Raw genomic sequence first — 23,547 nt, 5'->3', positions numbered from 1 at the left:
GTGGTAGATCTTAACCGGTCCCTGACATCAAAACTGGTCAAGCTGAGACACTGAATTCTAACTATAGGCCTCTTCATTGGCTCGAGGCCTCTTGATGCTCAAATGGAGCAAATCACTGCAGCCAGGTGCTAAAATGTTGACAAAAGAAAGGTAAAGAGAGGCTGTTATATACTCAAAAATAAAACACATTGGAAGAAAATGGTCATCAATCATATTTAGGTGTTTTCGTGGCAATCTATAGTGCAAATAACAATGCAACTGTTTTGTCACCCTAAAGCACTATTTGCAAAAGTGGTTCAAAGTTGATGTTGTTCTGACCCATCTTTCTTTTTCCATCACAAGGTCACTGTGCTTTTGTTAATCCCAAAAGTTTGCCTTTGATCTGTTGTCCTTTGTAACCTTATGCAGCTTTCCGTGGATCATAGTGCAGCTTTCCTGGTCTAATGCTGTTATGTTTGTTGCTGACATTTCCAGACAGATGTGCCTCATAATAAATCCAGTTGTAAAGTCATATATATCGAGGACTTAAAATTACATGTCAATATATTTTGTTATTTTCTCTAAAGTGCTTGACTGTAGATTTACAACATTAACAGTGTATTCACATGTGATCAATTTCAGCAAAAGGAAATTTAAAAATAGCCAAAAACACTTTTTGATTCACAGTCTACTTCTTTGTCCTCTTGATGCATTCATGAAATGGTAAATTCTTCACAGAATAGGGTTCATATTGCTGTTTTTACTCATCTTATCTCATCCTTTGATCATACAGAGACACATACATTGGTTTACATGTTTGAGTAAATATGAAAAGTTTTCACCTGCTCGCTCCTCTTGAAGTTGTGAGATTTCAGCAATTCTCTAAGCTCTCTAAGCTCCATGTGTCAACATTTTTTATTCCAATACATCTATGATGAACTACTGTTTTATTTAATGTGATACATGTATTTCTTTGTCTTCTTTAAAATGTTGTGTTTCTCAAAGTCTCCTATTTTTTAAATTGATTGATATGGTGTTTAGGTGGTTTGCAAATTTTGTCTTGGAAAAAAACAGATCATAAAATAATATTTTTCCTCCTCTCTGTCTTTCTTGTCTTTTTTTGTTATTAACATGGTGTTGTTTTTTGTATTTGCATTTCATATTGTTATTGTAGTGTGATCCATTCTTCACTCTGAAAACATTTGACCTTTTTCTTACTTTTATTTATTCATTTCAATGAGACAGCAAATTCTTGAAATGGTCAATGTGGCCGAAACAAACCAGCTCGGCAAGAAAAACATGCTCCATGAATGAAGGGGTCTGAAGATCTCCACAGCAGCTTGTTAATCCGAGGAATCTTCTGCTGAAGAAAGATATCCTCTTCTGTCCAAGAAAGAGGATGCCAAGAAATGCCTCAACTTCATATGTTAAAGTGTCATTAACCCTGCACGTTTAGTTTAAACTTACTTAGGCCTCATGAGATGTATTATAAAGGCACACATATCATTTCTTGCTGTCTTTATACTATAGACTAAACCAGTGGTACTCAACTGGTGGGTCAGGACCCAAAAGTGGGTCGTTTTCAGTGGGTCGCGAATGTGTGCCCGAAAAAATAGTTGTGTCAAAAAGTTAATGAAGAGCTTTTAAAACATGCTTCTTTTATTCTGTATTTTTGTCCAATAATGCTTTGTATCATAGTGGTCCAAACCTCTGCTTTTTTTATTAAATAAATCTAATTGGTTGAAAAATATCAGAAATGTGGTTCATAATTTATCATTAAGGAGTAGGTGTTGAGAACCATTGCACTAAACCTCTCTCGATGTTGCATATTTGTTTCCAGGATCACATGTGGTTTACATTGTTGAACTTCATTCACATTGCATGATGACTCTCACAGGACGAGACAATCTGACATCAGGAACATTTCTGGTTTGCCCTGAATGTAAAGACGGTTGTGGTAAATGTCAGCAGCCGAAAAAGAAGATAGTGTAAGTTTGATCGACAGCGCTGGATTACAGCATTATGCAACACTGCTGGGAGTGAAAAAAAATAAATCCAGATGAGATTAGGATCTGCATCATGGCTCTCTCCAATGCTCTCTGTCTATCTATTCATCCGCCCCTCGCTCTTTCTCTGATTCATGTAACACATTATCACAGAAGGTGGTGGAAATGACTTCTTTCAAAAGGATTGGTGGAGAAACTGCAGCACAGCTTTACATTCTCATAAAGACATTTAAGATTTCAGTTCTTATTAGAAATACTAATTAAGTATATGTCCATTAGAGCTGTCTAGAAACAAGTATGAAGATAAAATAAATAAGACCCTTTAGACAGGAGGTAAGTCTCTTCTCTTCCATCCAGGGGGAGAAAATCATGCTGCAACATCTGACTGCATACTTACACTCGTTCTTGTTTCATCTGCCAATGAAATCACTGTCAGCCTGTAAAAAAAGTGTTGTTATCTAAAAATAATAATAAACGTACTAAACTCACCGCATTATCATCCATATTAAGTAATTTAAAAGTAAACTTTTGACCAAATACAGCTATCTGAATATGTCGTTTTATTATCTGGTGGCTTGTAATGAATACTTTCTTTTTATTAGTTTAAAAAAAGCTAAGGTCTAAATGACATATAACTGAGTCAGACATTGATACATAAATGATTGTAAATCTAACCTTAATTCCAAACCTCACTGAAACATGAGCTATCAGCACTTCATCAGTATTGCACAACTGAAAGATTCATTGCAAACTGTATATATCAATAAGGTAATATCTTGTCAGTATGCTTTCTTTCTAACACTGACATATTAAAGCGTGATTTAATGTGACCATTCACCCCAATTGTAAAAACATTTACTTACATCGCAAACAATAACATTTCCAGACTTTTCCTAAACTTTAAATTACCATTAATTCTTTCAAATTAACTCTTTCACTTCTCCAGGCTTTGAATATGCTTTTTTTTTTTTCAAACAGGGTGTCAATGTTAAGATGTTTGAGTTACTATTTATTTCCCATCACAGGGTTTAAATATTTAATGTGTTCAAAACCTCACAACTTGATTTAACTAAAAACAAAAATACTCCATAAGACAGTCCGACAGTCCGGAAATTCTAACTTTATCCCGACTGCAACCCAGGAGTAGCGCCACAACTTGATGATAAATCATAAATAATATCCTGTTTATCTTCTGGTCGACATCCTGTTTCAGTATCTATGCAATGACACGTTTGATGAGTGGAGAAATTATTTACTATTAATCGGCTCTATTACAAAATAAAATTTACTTCAAAATGACAGCGGAGCAATAATGTCAGACCAAGTTAAAAAACAAAATCAGAAATGTATGTAACACCCTGCACAAAACACTGATGAACTGGGAGAAGCAGTCACCAAACATCTGCAGGAGAAAAATATCTGACCATAAACAGGCACATCAAATTCAACCATGAATTACATTGAGATAACCAGCTGGTGTTTCACAGAAAAACCCAGGCGGTGGACAAAGTACGGGTTCAAAGTTGCATAAAGCACCTGCGCAACAAGTTGTATGTAATATTTCTTTGACAGAAACAAGTTGAATGAAAGTTAATGAATGCATGTTTTCAAGAAACATCTCTTATAAGAGGGTTACGATACCACCTGTAAAGGCAACTCAAGTCATGGTATCGCTTTATTTTATTGACTAACACCAAAAGTCTGCCAAGAGTAGTGTTTTGTTTACAAAAGTCTCGATAGTTCATCTTGGCAAACTTTACATTACCTCAACAAATCTATCGTGGATGTGGTGGGATGTTTCTGGCAACAACCCCCTAATTCAAGCTCATAGGTAAAGAAATAAAAGCATTGTAATAGAAACCTTCAAGAGAAAAACTTTCTATGAACTATAGGCAGTCTTGGTCATCTCATAAATGTATAAGCCTCTGCACACACTGAGTCTAGTTGTATTGATATAAGTTATTACTAACCTTTTTTGGCTGTATGTCAAGAGATTTTGCATGTTTCTAAGTAATTTGCAATGAGGCTTTTGATATAAGCTACATGAACTAGCCAGCCAACTTTTTTTTTTTTTACATCAGGCCTATGGATTCTATTTGTTGAAAATAAATTGTCATCGCTCGTAGATTTATACAAAATAGAGCTGGATCTACTGTCTTCAGAAATCTCGATGTCTTCCCTTCAGTCTCAGTCTCAGTTTTTGTTCATCCATCAGACTTTCTTCCGTACGCTCACAGCCACAGAGTTCCCGTACAGCAGTCTGTCCCGCTCTCGCACGTCCTCCTGCAGCTTTGCCTCCGCCACCCGGAGCTGGCGGATGGTCGCCTTCATCTCCTTCATCTTCACCTCCATCAGCGCGATGATGTCCCGCTGCTCGTTCAGTTTCCGCAGCAGCTCCGCAGACGTAGTGCCGGTGGTCAGAGAGTACGAGTGGTCCAGCGGGCTGCTGGTGACACTGACGTACTGCACGGGCTGCTGCAGCAAGCTGGACGCGGTCTCCACCGATGAGTCGTCGGCGGTCAGCTCCTCCGAGGTCCCGATCGGCGCTGAGAAACAAGTCCCCTCAGACTGTGCGGGCAGCCGCGCCGTGCCCAGGTACTCCCCGTTTTGGCCTATCTGAACCACGGTGATGGTGTCGTCGCTCGCCTCGCCGCCAGTGTTGCCCTCGGCTCCTTCTGCCGTGTTGCCCAGGACGTTGGTAATGACAATCCCGGAGGTCGCTGCAGCGGCGGTGGCAGGAGCCGCCGCGGACACTTTCCTGCCTCTGCCCCGCCGACTCCTGCGCTCATTGACGCCCCGCAGAGGGAAGAGGGACGGTACCCGGATGGAGTACGTCTTCCTCCCGCCGGCGAAATGCACGCTGCAGACTCGGTGTCCTGTGGTGGGCTGGAAGGTGCTGAAGCAGCCGCTGACCCCGGCCCGGGAGATGTTCCTCAGCCACATCTCCCTCAGCGTGGTGTCTTTAGGAAATGTGTAGAAGCGCAGCTCCCGGTCCCGGTGCGAGTTGTTGTAGCAACCAGGCACGCAGCAGGTGAACCCGGGCATGTTGCCTTCAATGCCGAACCTATTAACGCGGGTACTCGGCTTAATAATCGGATATTTAAATGTTGTTTCTTTATTCTATGCGTTGTTATAAACCTCAGTGGCCTACAAGCGGAACTACACGTCCCACAACGCTAACAACTTCCTGTTTATTTTTTACCCAAAGTGAGCCGCTCTTGCTCGCACGAAGGCTGAATCCACCCGAAATTGCCCGGACTGGGAACATATGGAACCTGTATTTATGCTGAATTCGAGGCAAATATTTTATTTTTCGGTGGTAAATGGCTTGTTTGGTCTTTCGCGGTGTTATCAAGCCAACCGTCCTACATCGAGAACTAAAAGTCCCATAATTCCTTGCGCGTCTTGTGCGCCAAGTCCTTTAGCGCGTTACTGCCCCTTGTGGTCATTACGTGGACGCGGGGGTTTTAGGGCTCAGCTGGGAAAAAACAATAACCTATACTGTAGAGATGTCGTGTCATTATTTTAGCAATTGCAATAAAAAAAATATACAACTTTTATTATTATTTATTATTATTAACCTTTATTTAACCAGATAAGAACCCATTGAGATCAGGATCTCTTTCACAAGGGTGACCTGGCCAAGAGGTCAGCAGCACATGTCAAAAGAACAGTTACAATTAAGTGACAGTACAGATTAACAACATAGTGTTTTCAATAAAAAAGAAAGTGTGGGAGCTGTGACACAACATAAAACAACAATTTAAGATTTTAAAAACACAGGCACTGTTCAATGGTCTCACGCTGTCTGTCCCTCAAGATAGAACGGAAAGCTCCAAGTGGAATAAGTTCAGGGAGTTTTAATTTAGTCTGTGGAGTATTCCATGCCGAGGGGGCAGCAAAGCTGAAAGCTCTTTTTCCTGATTCAGTCCTTACCCGAGGAACAGATAGAACAAGTGTAGTACAAGAACGCAAGGCATAGCGACTGCTTGTTCGCCGCAATAAAGCACACAAATATAAAGGAATCAAGCCTAAAAGAGCCTTCTTAAATCATTTAGAAAGTGAACATTGTTGTCCAGTAATTGGTGCAATAATCAATAGTATCAACGTTTTTAATAGCACACTTCCTACAAAGGTATAAAGTAATGGCATGGCAGTATAAAAACTGAAGATGAACTATAAACGAACACAAATTAAAGGAAGTTTGTGCTTGCCACTGTAACTTTGCTTAGTGTTCATGATGGAGTCATGTTGTGTCTTTATAAATAGTTGCTCTGCTTTATTGGCTTTATCTGAATCTGGATTACTGTATTTCCCTGATAACAATCATGATATATCTCTGGTTCAAGGGAAACCATTAAATTGCACACCTTGCTTCCTTATTCAGGAGCTCCCTTTGGTAAAACTTGTATAAAATGTCAACTGTTTTGATTTAGTATATTAAATATAGGCCTATATGTTCTTATGTACTCTGGAGGATATTAGCTCCACGGTTTAGTGATTGGTAGATCTATGTGGATACCTGATGTAACCAAGTTTGGCGGGGAAGATGTCAAATAAGGCAAAATCTAACCTCAGCAACACGAGTGTTATTAAATCATAAGAAATATTAAATCATTAAAGTCTGTTGTCAAAACGACGATATCCTGTTTCTCTCTGCCATATTTAGGTATTTCTGTGGTTATTTTAATGTGTCCATGTTAAATATGAATACATTCCGAAGGATGTATTAAATTGTTGGATTTGATAATAAATCAGTATAAAAAATAAACATTTTCCTTCCACTGATTTGTCAGACTTGATGTTGTACAGCTTTTTGTATCTGCATATGTACTTACTTTCATGGCCTATAAATATTTTCTGTTATGGATAATTACATCAACTTCTGTGTGGATTGCTTCGTCCCAGCAAGGACTGTTCTCTGCCATTCAAATTATAAACCGTGAGTAACAAAGGACATCAAGGCCATTCTGAATGCTAAGAAGAAGAAGATATACTTTATTAATCCCACTGTTACTGAGACATGCTACACACTGAAATACACACACATGCACAAACAGGATCCTATTGACATGCACTTAAGGAGAGATGTCAGGATGAGGGGGCTACCCCACAGGGTGCACTCCTGAGCTGGTGGGTTCGGTGCCTTGCTCAAGGGCACCTTGGCAGTTCTCAGGTAATGAAACGGCGACCCCCCGGTTCCCAACCCAAGTCCCTACAGACTGAGCTACTGCCGCTTCTATAAATGGTTATCTGGAGGAGGTGGTACACGTGGAGGTGAGGTGAATACAGGTGGTCCTGAAAGTTAAGATCAGGGAGGTCAAGGGCACAGGAGGAAGCTGGAGCTTTGTTACAAAATTGTAAACGTGTCTCTTCTTTCAGGTGTCTTCGCACAAGCCCTGAAAACAGAAGTTATCAAGCGACTATTAAAAAAATAACAATCTAGACAAGTCATTAATAAACAATTACAAGCCTAAATTAAATCTATCTTTTAGTAAAATAGTAATGAAAAAGCTGTTTTTCAACAGTTAAATAACTTCTGAACACTGAACAACTGCTTTGACGTTTCTGACCACATCATAGCACTGAGATTACTGTAACAGTGTCTTTATTGGTCTTCCTTAAACATCAGTCAGACAACTGCAGCTGATTCAGAATGCAGCTGCTAAAGTCCTCATCAAGACCAAGAGAGTGGATCATATCACTCCACTTTTGAGGTCTTTAAACTGGCTCCGTGTCTCTCAGAGAATAGATTTAAAAATCCTGTTGGTTTATAAAGCACTGAACAGTTTAGGGTCAAGAAGCCAAACTGCATTAGTGACCTTCTGATTAACTATGAACCATCCAGATAACACTGCTTGTCTGGGAGAGGTCTGCTTTCTGTCCCTAAAGTCAAAACCAAGCATGTAGAGGCAGTGTTCAGTTTCTGCTCCATATATTGGGAACAAACTCCCAGAAAACTGCAGGTCCTCTGAAACTCCTAGCTCTAAAAATGTAAATCGAGGTTGAAGACTCACTTGTTTACAGCTGCTATTCATTAGACGATTTTAATATATGCATCTTAAATATTTTCTTACTCTTACTGTTTATATAAGTGTTATTATATAGCTTCCTTTTCAGCTGTTTTTATTTCTTTGTCTTTGATTTTCTTTTAATGTGTTTTCTGCCCTTTGTATGCTTTACTTTTTTTATTTTAAACCTCTGTTATTGTATTTTTGCCCTGATTTAGCTTATTTTAATGAATTATTTCATTGAATTTCCATTTGGAATCATTATTTCAACAACATCTAGGCATCTTAATCAGCAATTAGTTAAAGTTTGACTGGGTGCCCCTGCAGGGGGTATCTAGAAGTCTGAGCCAGCCTGTGAGCTGTGGCTCGACACAGCTATAGCAAGCCAGAAATCCTCAGGAAGATGTTCTGGGGTGGATTTTTAAACAGAATCCTTTTCGACTAGGCCAGACCAGCCTGTGAATCTGTGTCTGGCTGGACAGAAAGACTCATGATCATGTGATCTTGTGATCATTAAAAGTTCACTATTATTGACAGACCCAACACACAATACTCTATTACAAATTGGTGTAGTGTTAAGTTATTACGACCCTGGGTAGGGTTTCCAGGGCTCCTTAGCACAAACTGTGAGCCTAAATATTCCAAAAGACTTTCTAGGGTGGGTTATTAGCCTAATCTATTTCTACAAGACCAGCAGGCGAATCTGCTGGTCTTGGTCTTGATTCTGTTGCCTAGTGGTGAACTTCTGAGTAGGCTACTATAACACAGACAGTAGCAAAACAGATAACATCATTACATTCCAAATTTGAGGTTATTTATATATTTTGTACTTTGTAATTTCTTATTTTTGATTAATGTCATGTTTCCTCATTTATTTTGGATAACACATTTCATATTATCTTCTTTTGCATCTTTTTTGTATCATTTTGCATTTTCATATTGTGTCGTTGTGATTGTAAATGGTTTGTTTTAATGCTTTTTAAATGTCTTCTTTAAATATCTCCTTTTTCCCTTTGTCATAATGCTGTTGACGTCTTGTGTAAAGGTAGGCTACAGCACTTGTTGCTGAAATGTGCTATTTATAAATAAACTTGCCTAGTCTATGTAAGTTATATTATTGTAACTGAGCCTTATCCGAAGAAAAAAAAAACATGTCAAACATCTGTTTCCTTGTGTTGGGTGTTTGTTTGAATTATTTCCGAGTCAGCTGTAGTAGGCTGTGTCCCTGTTATATGAGTCTCTGCTGTTGGCTCATCTCCGCTCTCTTGTAGTATCTCTGGTCGTCTCCACAGCGCCCCGTGGTTGCTACTGAAGTTACCATTAGCAACTGGGCAGCGCCCGGTGGAGCACATCTCACCGCTGTCGATGCTGTCCTTGTAAAAGCAGTACGTAAGCTTATGTTTCTTTTAACTAGGTGCTTTATTCACACTTAGATAAACGAGGGTTTGATAAATAAAATGTAGACATAAACTCTGTAAAGTAACAATGTTTATCGGGAGCTTTTTAAGTTCACTTTGCGGCTAGCTGAACGGGCTAGCTAACGTTACCTGTAACATTAGCTAGCACTGAGTGGGAGTGAACCTTCGCTTTCCGAAACATATGCGCCTATAATAGTCAGATAACTGTCCACTTTCTGGTTGAATTGTGGTCGAAAGTATGGCCAATGCCCAGGTTATTATCTGTATCTGCGAGGGCATATGCGTGTGACATGTCTTTGTTATGTGATGGTGACCTGTACACGGCTGGGTTTGTTTTTAGTGGTGTCCGTGTTTGATAGAGATAAAGTGGCTTCACCTGCTCTCAGACTGTCTGTTTGCTTACGGAGCTCTGAGGTGCTGCATTAGGGGGGGGAGGCTACATAGGTAATGCAGGTGCACAGGCACACATCAGTCTTGTACAAGGCATGCTACAGGGGAAACAAGTGTGACATAAGGTAGGAATTTATTACAAACACATGCTAAATTCTTAAAACAGAAAACCCATTACATTTGGCTTGTTTTCCCAACTTCATTAGAGCTCTGTCAAGAAGAAGCTGCCCGCCCCCCTTTAAATATATACAATACAGAGGGCAGGTGCTCCCACCACCACCAGCTGTAGTACAACAATAATACACACTGAAATCCACACCTTTCAGACCGTCACAGATCGATTAGGAAAATGAAGAGTAAGGAGTGTCACACATGCACCCATCCACACACACTCTTTAATTTTTCTTTATCTTTGTGACCAATCAGCAAACCACCAACTTAGTCAGGGTTGAATGATATTAAAAAGATCAATTCAGTTTTCTGTGTTCATGTTTTGGTGCCTTTATGCCACTAAGTAAGTGTTTAATCCGACAAAATTTGCACTTGCTTCAGAGGTAGAGATGACGTTTACTTTCGGTGGGTGTGGATTGTTTCAGGAATGGCATGTTAACTATGCAGCAGGACACAATGAAAGTAGCTGTCACAGAACCGATGGGGAAAAAAAAGTCCCAGACCTCCATTGGACATGTTTGTCTTGTTTGTTGGTACAGTCATCAGTGTCTGCCCTGGTCGTTTATCCTGCATTGTTATGCAAGGATAGTATTTAACTGCTTTTGCTGACTGAGTAATGGTGGATTATAAAATGTATTCTTATTTTTTACAGGTACTTCCAGCTCTCCTTGATTTTAATACCCAGTCAAGGCATTGACAGAGAAGTGAATCATAAGCTGTGGAGATATTTATGATGCTGACCATTTTTAACACGTCAAGTAGCTGAAATTGGCACGACCATGTTGCCAGGAGTCGGTGTATTTGGCACCGGGAGCACAGCCCGAGTGCTGGTCCCATTATTGAAAGCTGAAGGCTTTGACATTCATGCACTCTGGGGTAGAAGCGAGGAGGAAGCGCGCTGCTTGGCAAAGGAGCTTGGCATCCCATTTCACACCAGCCGATCTGATGATGTCCTTCTGCACCAAGACGTCGACCTCGTTTGCATCTATATTCCTCCCTCGATGACAAGGCAGATTGCTGTCAAAGCACTGGGTAAAAGATAATAAACACTTACACACTTATACTGAAATTCAATGTATTTTTATTTTTGAATGGTCTGTTTTGTCTTAAAACATTAGGAATATTTAATATTTAAAGTTTTCCCATTCATCCATCACAAGCCATAGAACATACAGCATGGCTATGAAAACATATTTTAGGATATCATAATGATAGCTTATTTCTTATTTTACATGGTAGTGTTGCGTTTAAATAAGCACAGTTTTCTAATGTGACCTGTCCCACCTGGGCGTGGCAGTTTGGCTCTGGAACCAATTTGGAATTTGTTATTAGTGCTCCCCACGAGACTTTTTTAAAAAATGGCAAAATTTCTGTGCAATCTGTTTCTTAAGGTCCATCCTTGAGATGTCAGCAGAAATAATTGTAAACTTGACATCAGGGACTTGACATGTAGTAACTGGAGGGGAAAAGCTCTAATTCACAGAACTAAAGACAAGAACTTAAAATTCTCCACATTTCACCTCTGTTATCTACATATTAAAAAACAGCACATAGTTATAGCATATCAGTTGAGATCTGTTAAGTTAATTTGCTGTATCTGATGGAATTCCTGAGCGTTGACCTCAGCTTCCTGTTTTAGTTGCAACTTCCTGAGTGAGTCCCCACCAAAGGACTTACCCACAGCTTTACCTCCCACAGATACAGTATTATAGGCTCCTGATCTCTATGTATGAGAAGTATGCATTTCCTCTATACTATCACATTCACTTGCAGGACAATATTTACATGTTGTGTAATCATACCAAACCCCAGGAACTGCACAGGAATACCATCTAAGGCATTCACATCCACAGAGTCACAGTTCTGAGTCCAGTTAAACTTTAAATCATTGAAAAAAATGTACTAGGGCCATTTTTATAGAAGATAAATAAAGAGACTCCAATTTAAGGTCTTTTTGGAGGCTGAGAGTTTGTTTGTGTAGGTTGAAATATGCAAAACATGAATTGTTTGTAAAATATCAACACTAAAAGGCAGGTGAAGAATTCCAGAGAGTGAACGCAATCATCATAATCTCACCTGCCACATAAAATAATTATTCAGAGAAGGAAATATATCACTGATCATTTCTGTCACTGTAGTCAGACTTGTATCACAAGGTAACCACAAATCATTGGAGAGTTTTATTTCCAAGTGTTGGATGTGCAAGGTTGTATCTTTTTTGAATTTTAAATGATTTTAAAATTAAATGATGTCTACTTGAATTATATCAACTCCTTACTTTCCCTCTCTCTCTGCAGGTATAGGTAAGAATGTCGTGTGTGAAAAAGCTGCAACAGCTGTGGATTCATTCAAGATGGTTACAGCAGCCAGATACTACCCCCAGCTGCTCAGCATTATGGGTAATACCCTTCGCTTCCTACCAGCTTTTGTTGCAATGCGCCAGTTGCTGGTGGAGGGTTACGTTGGTGAAATGCAGGTGTGTGATGTCCGAGTCTACGGCCCAAGCCTCCTGGATCAGTCATATGGCTGGACGTGTGAGGAGTTGATGGGAGGAGGCGGTCTACACACTGTCGGCTCTACCATCATTGATCTTTTAAGTTATCTAACGGGTGCACGAGCCCAACGTGTTCACGGTTTACTGCGGACATTTGTACAACAGAACGGCTTGATCAGGGGCATTCGCCGCGTCACCAGCGATGATTTCTGTTTCTTTCAAATGTTGATGGGTGGAACTGTGTCGAGCTCTGGTGGCGTGTGTTGCACTGTGACTCTGAACTTCAACATGCCGGGGTCATTCCTGCACGAGGTTATGGTTGTTGGTTCATCTGGAAGACTGGTCGCCAGGGGGACCGAGCTGTATGGTCAACGCAATGGGAGTAAAGGTGAGGAGCTGTTGCTTGGCGACAGTGGGTGGACAGGACCCGAGGTGAGAGAGATGCCCCTGCCTCACCTGCAGGGGTTGAGCGCGATGGTAAAATCACTGAGACAGTCTTTTCAGTCTCATGAGGAGCGCAGGTCATGGGAACGAGGCCCTGTTGCCATGGCGCCAACATTTGAGGATGGTCTGTATGTGCAGACGGTGGTGGAGGCGGTAAAGCGGTCCAGCTGTTCTGGAGAATGGGAGTGTGTGGAGATCATGAGTCAAGAGCCAGATCCGAATCACAACCTGTGTGAGGCTCTGCAGAGAAACAAGAACTAATTATTTTTAAACACCAGGTGCAACGCTACTACAAAACTAAGCTCTGAATGTTTCCCCTTAACTCTGCTGCTCAGGCAGTTTACATGATATGACTACTTTCTGCTTTAACATCTGATATAAGAAAACACAACTGTGTGGGGAATATCTTTACTCTCTCAGTTTTTAGGTTCATACACTAAGTTAGATGAACACAGCTCCATTATTCTGATTCTCAACAGAAGACTTTATAATATACAAATGTGTTTGTGTCACTTGTCAATATATTATTCACCTGTCCAGAAAACAGTCACAATCATTATGCTCATTCACTGAAGCTTGACTTTGGAGAGGCATGACTGCAAAGTTCCCACTGAAAAATAAAGGTAAACATCACATGTCAGGTAGAAACCAAACAAATGTTAAGGGCGAGTCTGTCATATTTGAGATAAGTTGCCTGCATACATCTGGCTATTTTAAGAAGGATGTAGGTTTTTGTATTTTCTTAGCTCAACCGTCATCCTTGTAGTTGGACAAGAGCACGGCTCTTTCTTAGGTATGAGGAAGATTTTTTTTTAATGTCCTCTTTTAAGGTGTTTTTTGGTGGTTAAAGAGTTGGAGATTGTTATACACCAATGCATTGTTGACAGTACATGGGCAGCAGCTGTTTTTTGAACAGAACAGGTTTGAGTTTTGAGTGATAAGCAGACAAAAGGTTTTTGTACTTGATCAGTTCAAATATTTTCACTTTAACAGATTGACCCAATTCAATTTGAGACAATATTTATAGCTTACATGTTGATTTATTTTGGTGTTCATTTATTCACAACACTTACAGCACCTTATTCTAAAAGGAAGAGTTTACCTCAGACAGAAATGTGAATGTCACAACAGGTCAAAGATTTGACTAACAAAATCCTCTCTCTGTGTGAAGAGTGTTGACTGGCAGAATTTAAATGACGCTCCACCCGAGCTAAGCCTCTGCGAAATGTAGAATAAGAATAATGGAGCTGTTTAGAGTTTACTTTCTGATTTTTTTAATGCGTAAGATGCAATTTTTTAAAAGTGGGGATGATTGTATGAGGTGCTTTTGGGTATTTGTCTTGTGGCATATATAAGAAACCAGGGATTAAGTTAAATAAGCTATGTAGAGTAAAATAAATAACTTTAATTTTTTAGCATTGCCCCTCAAAAAATTCCTGATTCTGAAAGGGATGCTCAATTTTAAATCTTTGAAGATGTACTTTGAGCCAAAGTGTGAAAAGTTTGTAGTTTCCTTTTTTGCAGCTGTTTAAGTGAGCTCAAGTTCATGACGGATTCAAGTTTTCACATGTTTTCAATGTGGTGGGAAATATATCTAAACTTCAAACAAACACTCATCATCCATGTGCTCAGTCATTTTTTCACCTACACATACTACATGAATTTAAAACTGCTTCAAGAAGCAGATATTCTGGTCTGATTTTCCCTCAGAGAAATAGATTCATGTAGATGTTCTGTCCTTTTTTCCTGCACTTGAAATGAATGGATGGTTGTCCTTTCAAACAAATTCAAATAGACCGTGAAGAAGGAAACTACCACCTTTCACAGCCCCGTCAACCTGCTTGATGCTGGAAGTTCGGATAAGATTTTCACTGATTATCGACCTTTTAATCTCCAACTATCAAAGATCGGAAAGCAAAGTCTGAAGGAAAATGAATACTAAATAAGTTTGAATGTGTGCATAAGGTTTGTTTACATGTGTCAACCCTAGAAGTAATTGTATTTGTTTAAAAAAATGTTGTTTAATGCTATCTATGGTTATTACACATGTTGAAATCCAGAGAGAGGGGCCACCATCCACCTTGCTTTACTGTTCATCTTTAAACTTTTACTGATCGTTTCATTGAGTAGAATCACTGGATTTGATGTATGTGAGATAATAAATGTGCAAACTGACCAAGAGCAGGAAGTTGGAAACGGCTCCGGTTGTTGTAGTCACTAACTGAACTTCACCTCTGCTGACTATCAGTCATATTTCCCACACAGGAACTGTAGTTAAAAACACACGTTACATGCTTACCTCACGCTTTCCCCACAGTGCTTTACAAAAACAATGCATCAAGTTTACACTAAGTGTCTTTACATCTCTTTAGCCTGCAGGATCTTTCATAACCAGCTACTATTAAAATACATTCCAAATAAGTGCTCCCTTTATTCACAACTGATGTTTTTTGTTTTATTATTTGCACTGATAATTGAAAAGATGTCACCTATTTAATATGCAGTGTGATGCTCATACCAGCCAGCTCACTGCACCACTGAGTTCCACACTTGTCTGTATTAGGAAAGCTTATGTTTGTATTTATTTATATATCGGTGTGGAGAAAATGTCCCAGCACTAAATGTTTTTGTTTTCAGCCTGTGAATTTCTGTTTTAAGCTGTTATATTTATCTTGTGTAGATGAAGTGTTTTAATTGATAATATGGCTTTTTGAGCACAATGTGTCGCATTTTTTTGGCAAACTGTACTGTTTATCTGCCTGACAGATACTCCCTTTAATAAATACAGTATAATTCATTAATTGTCTTTGGTCATGTACTCATTCTGATCAAATAACTCTCTTTATTGATAAAGTATGCAGTTGTGTACTTTTCTGAACTCAACAGTATCATAGTCCATTTTAACCTAATTAACACAAATGTAGTATTTTGGAACTCCAATATTTCTTTCCAAAGGAGATGTGTCAGCAAGTCAGACTCAGTTTTCACGTCCAAAAGTCTAAGCTACATGATGCAATATGTAACATCATTAATTCTAATTCATCTAATTTCAAAACAGTCACCATTTCTCTACAGAAGCATTGTGCTGTTTCAAGGAACAGTACTTTAAAATGCAGGATATCCTGAACACTTTCCTGGCCCTCTTGGCCAGGTCCCTTTTGTGTAAGAGATCTTGATCTCAACTGATTAATTACCTGGTTAAAAAAAGTTCCTAAAAAACAACATTTAGATAAGCAATTTTTTAATGCACAAATATCAAACCATGGGGACTGTGAAAAAGGTTTTAGAATAATGTACAATTTCACGCTTTGTCTGGAAGGTGCAATTTAAAATTGATGAACTGGAAGATGCAAAAACATGCTCTTAGAGAGTTGCACATTTATTTCAGAAAATAAAAAAAATGTTTTGATAAACTTAACTGGATTATAAAAAATGTAGAGACAACCAGGCATACCAGTTAACAATAACACAGTAGTACAAGGACAATTCTCAAAAAAAAAATATTATTATTTCATTGACAGACTCGTTTAGAAAGAAATTCTGAATAAATTTAAATAACTGATAGATGTTTTTGTTTGTAACTAATACAAGAGACTCAAAATGACCCTGAAATCTGCTTTGTTTGTTTCCACTCCGTACTCAAATTCTTACTACCCAAATCATTAAAAGTGATCTACTGTACAAGGAATTTCTATATATATATATATATGAATGTATTAATTCTACCAACTAAATTCTTCATTCACAAATGCAAATTTAGTCATAAATGTATTTATTTTTCTTTAAAATGTTGAACAATATATAAAACTGACAGATAAAAATTAAATTAAAAAAGGCTATAAAACGGTGAACATTGTAAGGTGTAATGTAACATTCAAACCATAGACTGTAGATTGAAACAGTCTATGATTGAAACACCTGGCTGTTCGGTTTTATTGTGTTCTATGTCTATGAATATCTTCAATAAAGATTTTGAAAAAAAAAAAAACACTGGATTTTTTTAAATTTACCGGATATGACGTTTCGGCCACAGCAATGCATGATGGGGCTGAGTGTAGCACTGTGGTGTAGCATAACACAAGAGCAAAGATAAATTAAGTTAATTGTTCCAATTCAAGTTAACGCCAACACAATTGAAAATACCGAGCAGTAGAAAACACACTTTGTTTCTGTAAATTTCCCGGAACAGGCGACAGATAAATGGTCAGCAAAATAATCGTTGTTTGAGGCTATTTTTCCACCGTAGACTCAGAGTGCAAGTGTCTTTCTCTGCAGATGTTTAGTGGCTAAACCATAGACTGTAAACATTACACGCACTCAGGGCATCACCCCGGCAATGCTGAGACACCTGAGAGTCAAACAACCCACTGAGGCCGCCAGGAAGATCAAAGACTGTGTACCTGAGGGAGCCTCTATCCAAGAACACCAAGACATGGAGACAGACAGTGAACACTTCTGCTCGGGTATGCTTTCCTTCATCACATGCTCTTTAAGTAAAGACTGTAAACACAGAAAAACACACATATTTTAAGATTTCTAACCTCTTCTCCGAAAGTCTTCTTCAGTTTTACGGGGCTAAAACTTTAATCCTCTGTAGATCATTAGGATGATCAAGGATGGTCACATGAGACTGGTTAGCCGAGTCGTTGACCTAGTTTCGTCCTAGAGTTGTTAACACCACCACCACCCCCCCACCCCCCCCCCCCCCCCCCCCCGGTCATCTGTGGGTCAGTGTGGGGTCAAATGGTCCAAGGTGGGACTAGGGCTTAAGTTTTTTTTTTAGAGTATTCAAAAAATGGAGTCTCAGAGAACAGCCACTGTTGAGGGATGGGTTTTTCCACCTTAACATAGTTGGCTTCTTGAACACCCCTTTCAAGAAGCCAACTATGTCCCCTGGCCAGGATGTGCACCATGACATCAAGGAGTGCCTTTAGTATTTCAGGTGGAAGTGGGTAGAAGAGTCCTGAAGAGCTGGCTCTCCTATGCTGGTCCAGGCGTCTGTGTAGTGGTTGTTTAGTCTCTACGATGTAGAAATCCCTGCGTCCCTCATTGCATAAACAACATTGCTTTACCTCAAGGTGTTAGATGGTTTGAAGTGTACCAGGGCGTGGTGTCTGTAAAGAATCCGCTTTAGTTTTTCTTTCAGTCCAGAAGAGTATGGCATTGCAATGCTGTAACGTTTATTTTTCACCTCTGTGCTTTTTAGAGGTCTTGACGAAGGCCCAGTTCGATTAACCACGTGTCTTAAGCGCTTCCCTTAAGGTGTTTCTGTTCCTTCTCTCTTCATTATTTCATTTCATATTTCATTTCATTTCATATTTCATTTATTTGCTCATTTCAGTGCATGGTTTCAACACAATAAAACACAACAAGAAATATTTTCTCATAATACTGAAACACTGTTCATGAGCAAACAGGAGCAGGAAGAAGAAAACTTGTAATACCTGCCCTTGTAGACACACTCGTAGTCCTATGTTTGTAGGGTTCTGATGATACCTATCTTATGTTTAAGGGGATATTAGGACTCAAAAAGTAAATACTGGTCCGTGTGGTTAGGTTTTTATACTGGAATGTGCACCAAACAAGAAAGCCCCTTTTATACTGGAGGATGCTAAAATAGCCCCCTCAGGCACAGGTATAAGAACGTGCACAAACTTTTCAGAAAGGACCGAGGTTCAAACCCACAACCTTCTTGCCAACTCCTGCACTAAGAACATGCAAATCTCTTATTTCATATTATTATACATTCAGTTTTCCCCAATCTAATGGGTCACATGGAGCTGTGGGAACATTTAATGGTTATTTTTTTCAATATCTGACCTTCTGTGCACAAACCAAATGCATCAATAATTGATCCTTCTCAACCCTAATCATAACTTTGTTCCCTCTTGTTTATCAGTGGAAGTGGCACTGGAGGATGGAGACTCTGACAACCTCACCATGGGGAATGAAGTAGAAGTTAATTCTGCTATCAGTGGCATCCTGGGGGCTGAACATGCACAACAAATGACAAATGAAAACACGGTGAGTGACTTTATTGTCACCCGTAGACGGAGTAAGCGCAGCGTGATCTGGAGGCACTTTGAGTCCTTGGAGAGTTCGTCTGCCGCTCGTTGCCGCATTTGCACGAAGAAGTTGCAGTGCTTTGAAGGCGGCACCACCAGCAACCTGCATCGACACATGTCTAAGAGACACCCGTTGGAGTTTGCACAGCTTTTTTCTAACGAGCAGAACCCACAGCCGTCCCACTCATCAGATGCTGTTGAGGACACATCGACACAACCAGAGACGGTCAGGGTGACGGAGAAGAGAGAATTTCCAGGTGATATTTGATTTTGTAATCAATTCTGATTAGTATAAAACAGACACACTTAATTCCCACCCGTCAGTTATAAATAAAAGACCATTAAGATGCTGGGATTATTTAAAAAGGAAATAAAAAAGGAAAAGTTGTTGAATCAACCATATGATCAGCAGAAAGCAAATTACCAACATTTTTTAAATTTAGCATCTAGCAAGCAAAATAAAAAGTATTTGTTACAATTTAAGGCGTTATTGTCTGTCTCAGTAACATTTTGATTGAGGAGATTTTCGACTGTTTGTCAGAGAAAACAAGGTAACAACATTAGATTTTTCCTGACATTTACTACACTGACTATTTAATGAGTTCTTCAAAAAAATACAGTACCACATCTATATCCATCCTTTACCATGTAGTGCAGCTGTAATTACTACTTTTTTTCCTTTTCTTATTTATTAGATGTTTCAATGGAGGGCGGAGACTCAGGCAACCTCAACACAACGATTAATGCCGATATCAATTCTGCCATTAATGGAATCCTGGAAGCTGCACAAGGCGGTCCAAAAGAACGATTTACACATTTAGAGCTGAGCGGTGACCACCCTATGACTCGTAGACGGAGTAAACGGAGCATGATTTGGAGGTACTTTGAACGCCTGGACATTTTGGATGCAGCTCAGTGTTGCATTTGCATGAAGAAAATACAGTGCTTTGAAGGCGGCAGCACCAGCAACCTTCATCGACACATTTCAAAGAGACACCCGGACGTGTTTTCACAGCTTTGGAATGATGGGCAGAACCAAAGTGTTAATGGGGACACACCACCAGAGCCTGCTAGAGCAACAAGGAAGAGCCCATGTTCAGGTGATGTTTTGAATCTTTCTGCTGTGTATAGCCCTCATTCAGACCCCCCCCCCCCCCAGTACCGTCTTCAGAGGTAGTAACCGAGGCATTACGGAGGTGACGCGGTTTCAGCGTAGCCAGCGGAGGAAGTGAGGCGCTGCGTGTGGACGGTGACGCATGTCTGACTGTGTCTTTGTTGAGTTTCCTCTGTGATGTGCTGCCGCAACGCCAAAACGCATTGTGAATTCACAGAGACACCAATATTACGCCGTCGCAGAATCCATATGAATGTACTGAGACATGATGACGGATGATCTTAGTTACAGCACTTTTGCAAAGAAAAAAAAGCAGTCTGAAAAGGGCTTATCAAATCAAATCAAGTTTATTTGTATAGCACATTTAAAAACAACTTAATCTGACCAAAGTGCTTTACAGGCAATGCATACAAAGAAAGAAATAAGAAATTCATTTATACATATACATATACACAAACATATATGTATATACATGCAGCCTACATACATATTACAAACACATACATACCCTCGTACCTACATGCACATGCATACATACAGATACATACCTAAGCTATATATATGGGGTCTGTTTCAACTTGTTTTAAATGCCAAGGAAAAGAGTTTTGAGTTTTGATTTGAATGGATTTAACAAGTTGATTTGTCTGATGGAGGGAGGCAGTTGATAGACGGGGGCCAGCCACTGAGAAGGCACGGCCGCCTCTGCGTTTTCGTTGAGCTCGAGGGACTACAAGGAGCGACTGTTCACAGGACCTAAGTGGGCGTGATGGGGTGTAGGGGGTTACAAGTTCTGTTAAATACAGGGGGAGCTAGACCACGCAGTGACTTAAAAACAAGTAATAGAATTTTAAAATGGACTCTAAGATCTACAGGGAGCGAGTGAAGGGAGGCGAGTACAGGGGTGATGTGCTCTTGCTTGCATGTACATGTTAAAAATCTTGCAGTGGCGTTCTGAATGTACTGTAGCCATGAGAGGGAGGACTGACTGACTCCCATATAAAGGGAGTTGCAGTAGTTAAGGCGGGACGTAATAAAAGCGTGAATAAGCTTTTCTGAATCTTGGAAACATAAAAAAGGTTTTACTTTTGTTAAGGACCGTAGTTGGAAAAAGCAGCCTTTAACAACTGAGTTGATTTGTGTGTCAAATTTAAGGGTTGAATCAAAGGTTACGCCAAGATTTTTTGCATAGGGTTTCACAAAAGAAGACAGTGGGACAAGTTTTTTACAGATCAAGTTGGTGGACTCTGGGGCAGCCGAACAGAAGTACCTCGGTTTTTTGTTCATTTAGTTTTAAGAAGTTTAGTGCCATCCAGTCTTTAATTTCTTTGAAGCAGTTGAGTAGTGGTTGCAGGAAGTGCGGAGTAGTGCTTTTGAGCGGGAGATATTTTTGTGTCATCCGCAAAGCAGTGGAAGGATAGACCGTGCTTCCTTATGTTTGTCATTTATTCTTGACTTTTGTCAAAGGCATGTTGCTGAATAACAGAAAAATACAAATGTTTAATGTTGTATTAACACAAACCTGAATTAAATAAAACTGAAATTCAGGAAAAAATCTGAAGAATCTTGATTTACAGTCAGTGTGTATGACCAAGAGAACCATGATTGTTAACCTGACCACAGATCTAATGCCGGTATTTAACTGCTTTAAATACTTCATGCAGTATGCACATTTGGTTTGGCATCAAAACAGTATTAAAGATAGATGCCCCACCATGTTTTTATTTATTTTATTTTAGAGGAGGTATCAATTAAATCAGATTTGAAATAACAGCTTAACATGATGAAAAGATAACATACAGGTGGAGCAAGATTGTATATTTTCAACAGCACTTTTCCCTTATGTTCTAACTGGAAACAAGGTTAAAGAAGAGGTAACTATCATCCAGTTAACACTTTATCAAGATACTTAAGTTCTCAGCCACTCAGCTGATTGTGTTGTCACTTAGTTTTCTCAGGAATTCGGAGAAAGCAGTTTGGTGTCCCAGCTACTGTACTACAATCATCTAATGAAAGCGTAGTAGATTGATGGAACTAATGACTTGCCCTTCTTCTTACAGGTGTGTTGGCGTTTTCGAGAGCCTCTGAAGGAGAGCTGCGTGTGTTGAGGGGGGAGCGGGAGCTAGTAGAAGCTCTGAGGAGAGCGCAGAGGGAGGAGGCTCAAGCTCTGCTACAACAGAGGGAGCTGATTAAGAAGCTGCGTGCAGCGAATGCCAGGGAGGCAGCTGCAGAGAGGGAGCAAATTGAGTCATTGAGGAAAACACAGATGGAGGAAGCTAAAGACTTGAGTAGACAGAGAGAAGAGCTTCAGAAGGAAAAGGTAGAGCTGCAGAAGAAACAGGAAGAGCTTCAGCAGCAAAGCTAGGGATGCATTTTGTTTGACCTCCTGTGTCTATTAGATCAAACAACTGGACAGACATGTTGCTATCATCACTGACTTCAGACTTTCTACAAAGTTATTCAGGACTGATTTCAAACTTCAATAATGTAGAAAAATGTAAATTCCACTAAACATTTGTTACAAACAATGAAATAAATGTAAATAAAAATGGATGTGTTGCTCTCCACTTCTTGTGTCTGTAGTACAGCATCAATCTGATGCAAAAAGGATCCCAGACAAATGGATGCTTCCAGATAAGAATGTCTTCAAAACACAAGTTTCTCCAAGAGAGTTACAATATTAAAGATGTGCCTTCTCACTCTTGATACCTTTTGGGGATCAGCCAAGCTTAATTACAACTAAACGGAGTCATGTTCCATCCCAATATTCTCATAGTCTCTCCTCAAATCGATGCATCAACAACATATCAGTCCGTAGGTTATACAGATGTATTTAGGACAGATGGTAACCCAGTTACTGGGATATTGTTTCTGAATGGGACACTAATTTCAAGTACCGTACTTGGGCATCAAAAATGAAATGTTATTAACTTCATGTGAATTGGTGCTGGGGCAGATACTCAGGAAATACATCACAATCCTAAGTGTGATTATCACTCCATTGTGTGTGATCTGTAAAAAGTCAGTTTTAACTATGGTGCTCAATTAGGCAACAAGGATGTATGTTTAAAAAAACAATTATTGCAGATTGTCCGATGAGACTTAGGTCTTGGAATAAGTGCAAATTGTGTTCATTTGTTTTAATTTTTTGAATCCCCATTTAAGAGGAAATAACTACAAATGTTGGATTTACTTCAAGTACAAAGACGTACAGCGCATGCGTTGCAAACAGTTTTCTAACCCAGAGACAAACCTCTCAGGTAGTGCATCTGTAGTTCCAAAACAAGACCCATAATGCCTATAGGTTGATGTTGAATTCAAACACAGCCACTGTTACATCTATATTAACAAGTTCAAATGATCCTTAGATGAGGAGGAAGGATGTCTTATCTTTAGAAACCCTTATCCTTGAGGAGGTGCTGCCTGTCAGGCTGAACGCAGGGAGTAGTTCGACGTGC

The 23,547-nt window shown here is 39.5% G+C and overlaps 3 protein-coding genes across 3 annotated transcripts; 2 read left to right on the top strand and 1 right to left on the bottom strand.

Annotated features, from left to right (window-relative positions):
• Positions 1-2,556: 2,556 nt before the first annotated feature.
• On the bottom strand, positions 2,557-5,391 carry thap11 (THAP domain containing 11). Its single transcript, XM_061045867.1, has one exon. The coding sequence runs from the start codon at positions 5,028-5,030 to the stop codon at positions 4,197-4,199; it is 834 nt and encodes a 277-aa protein (XP_060901850.1). The 5' UTR covers positions 5,031-5,391; the 3' UTR covers positions 2,557-4,196.
• Positions 5,392-9,251: 3,860 nt separating this feature from the next.
• On the top strand, positions 9,252-15,714 carry gfod2 (glucose-fructose oxidoreductase domain containing 2). Its single transcript, XM_061045788.1, has 3 exons — positions 9,252-9,381; positions 10,628-11,007; positions 12,273-15,714. The coding sequence occupies exons 2-3, from the start codon at positions 10,755-10,757 to the stop codon at positions 13,172-13,174; spliced, it is 1,155 nt and encodes a 384-aa protein (XP_060901771.1). The 5' UTR covers positions 9,252-9,381; positions 10,628-10,754; the 3' UTR covers positions 13,175-15,714.
• A 1,225-nt stretch (positions 15,715-16,939) lies between these two features.
• LOC132979950 (uncharacterized) lies at positions 16,940-22,642 on the top strand. The gene is made up of 4 exons (XM_061045777.1): positions 16,940-17,376; positions 18,813-19,235; positions 19,674-20,078; positions 22,150-22,642. Exons 1-4 carry the CDS (start codon positions 17,250-17,252, stop codon positions 22,452-22,454), a joined length of 1,260 nt encoding a protein of 419 aa, XP_060901760.1. The 5' UTR covers positions 16,940-17,249; the 3' UTR covers positions 22,455-22,642.
• Positions 22,643-23,547: the final 905 nt, after the last annotated feature.

This window comes from Labrus mixtus, chromosome 1 (assembly GCF_963584025.1).
Source record: "Labrus mixtus chromosome 1, fLabMix1.1, whole genome shotgun sequence".
Taxonomy (NCBI): Eukaryota; Metazoa; Chordata; class Actinopteri; order Labriformes; family Labridae; genus Labrus; species Labrus mixtus.
Note: the sequence above shows the minus strand (reverse complement) of the source record. Positions and strands in the feature narration are given on the sequence as shown.

Bases quoted from the DNA above. Each gene is read 5' to 3' on its own strand.
- gfod2 (XM_061045788.1), top strand. From the start codon at position 10,755: ATGTTGCCAGGAGTCGGTGTATTTGGCACCGGGAGCACAGCCCGAGTG. The intron at 11,008-12,272 runs GTAAAAGATAAT...CTCTCTCTGCAG, and splicing joins GATTGCTGTCAAAGCACTGG to GTATAGGTAAGAATGTCGTG.
- LOC132979950 (XM_061045777.1), top strand. From the start codon at position 17,250: ATGCTGAGACACCTGAGAGTCAAACAACCCACTGAGGCCGCCAGGAAG. The intron at 17,377-18,812 runs GTATGCTTTCCT...CTTGTTTATCAG, and splicing joins CAGTGAACACTTCTGCTCGG to TGGAAGTGGCACTGGAGGAT. The intron at 19,236-19,673 runs GTGATATTTGAT...CTTATTTATTAG, and splicing joins GGAGAAGAGAGAATTTCCAG to ATGTTTCAATGGAGGGCGGA.
- thap11 (XM_061045867.1), bottom strand. From the start codon at position 5,030: ATGCCCGGGTTCACCTGCTGCGTGCCTGGTTGCTACAACAACTCGCAC.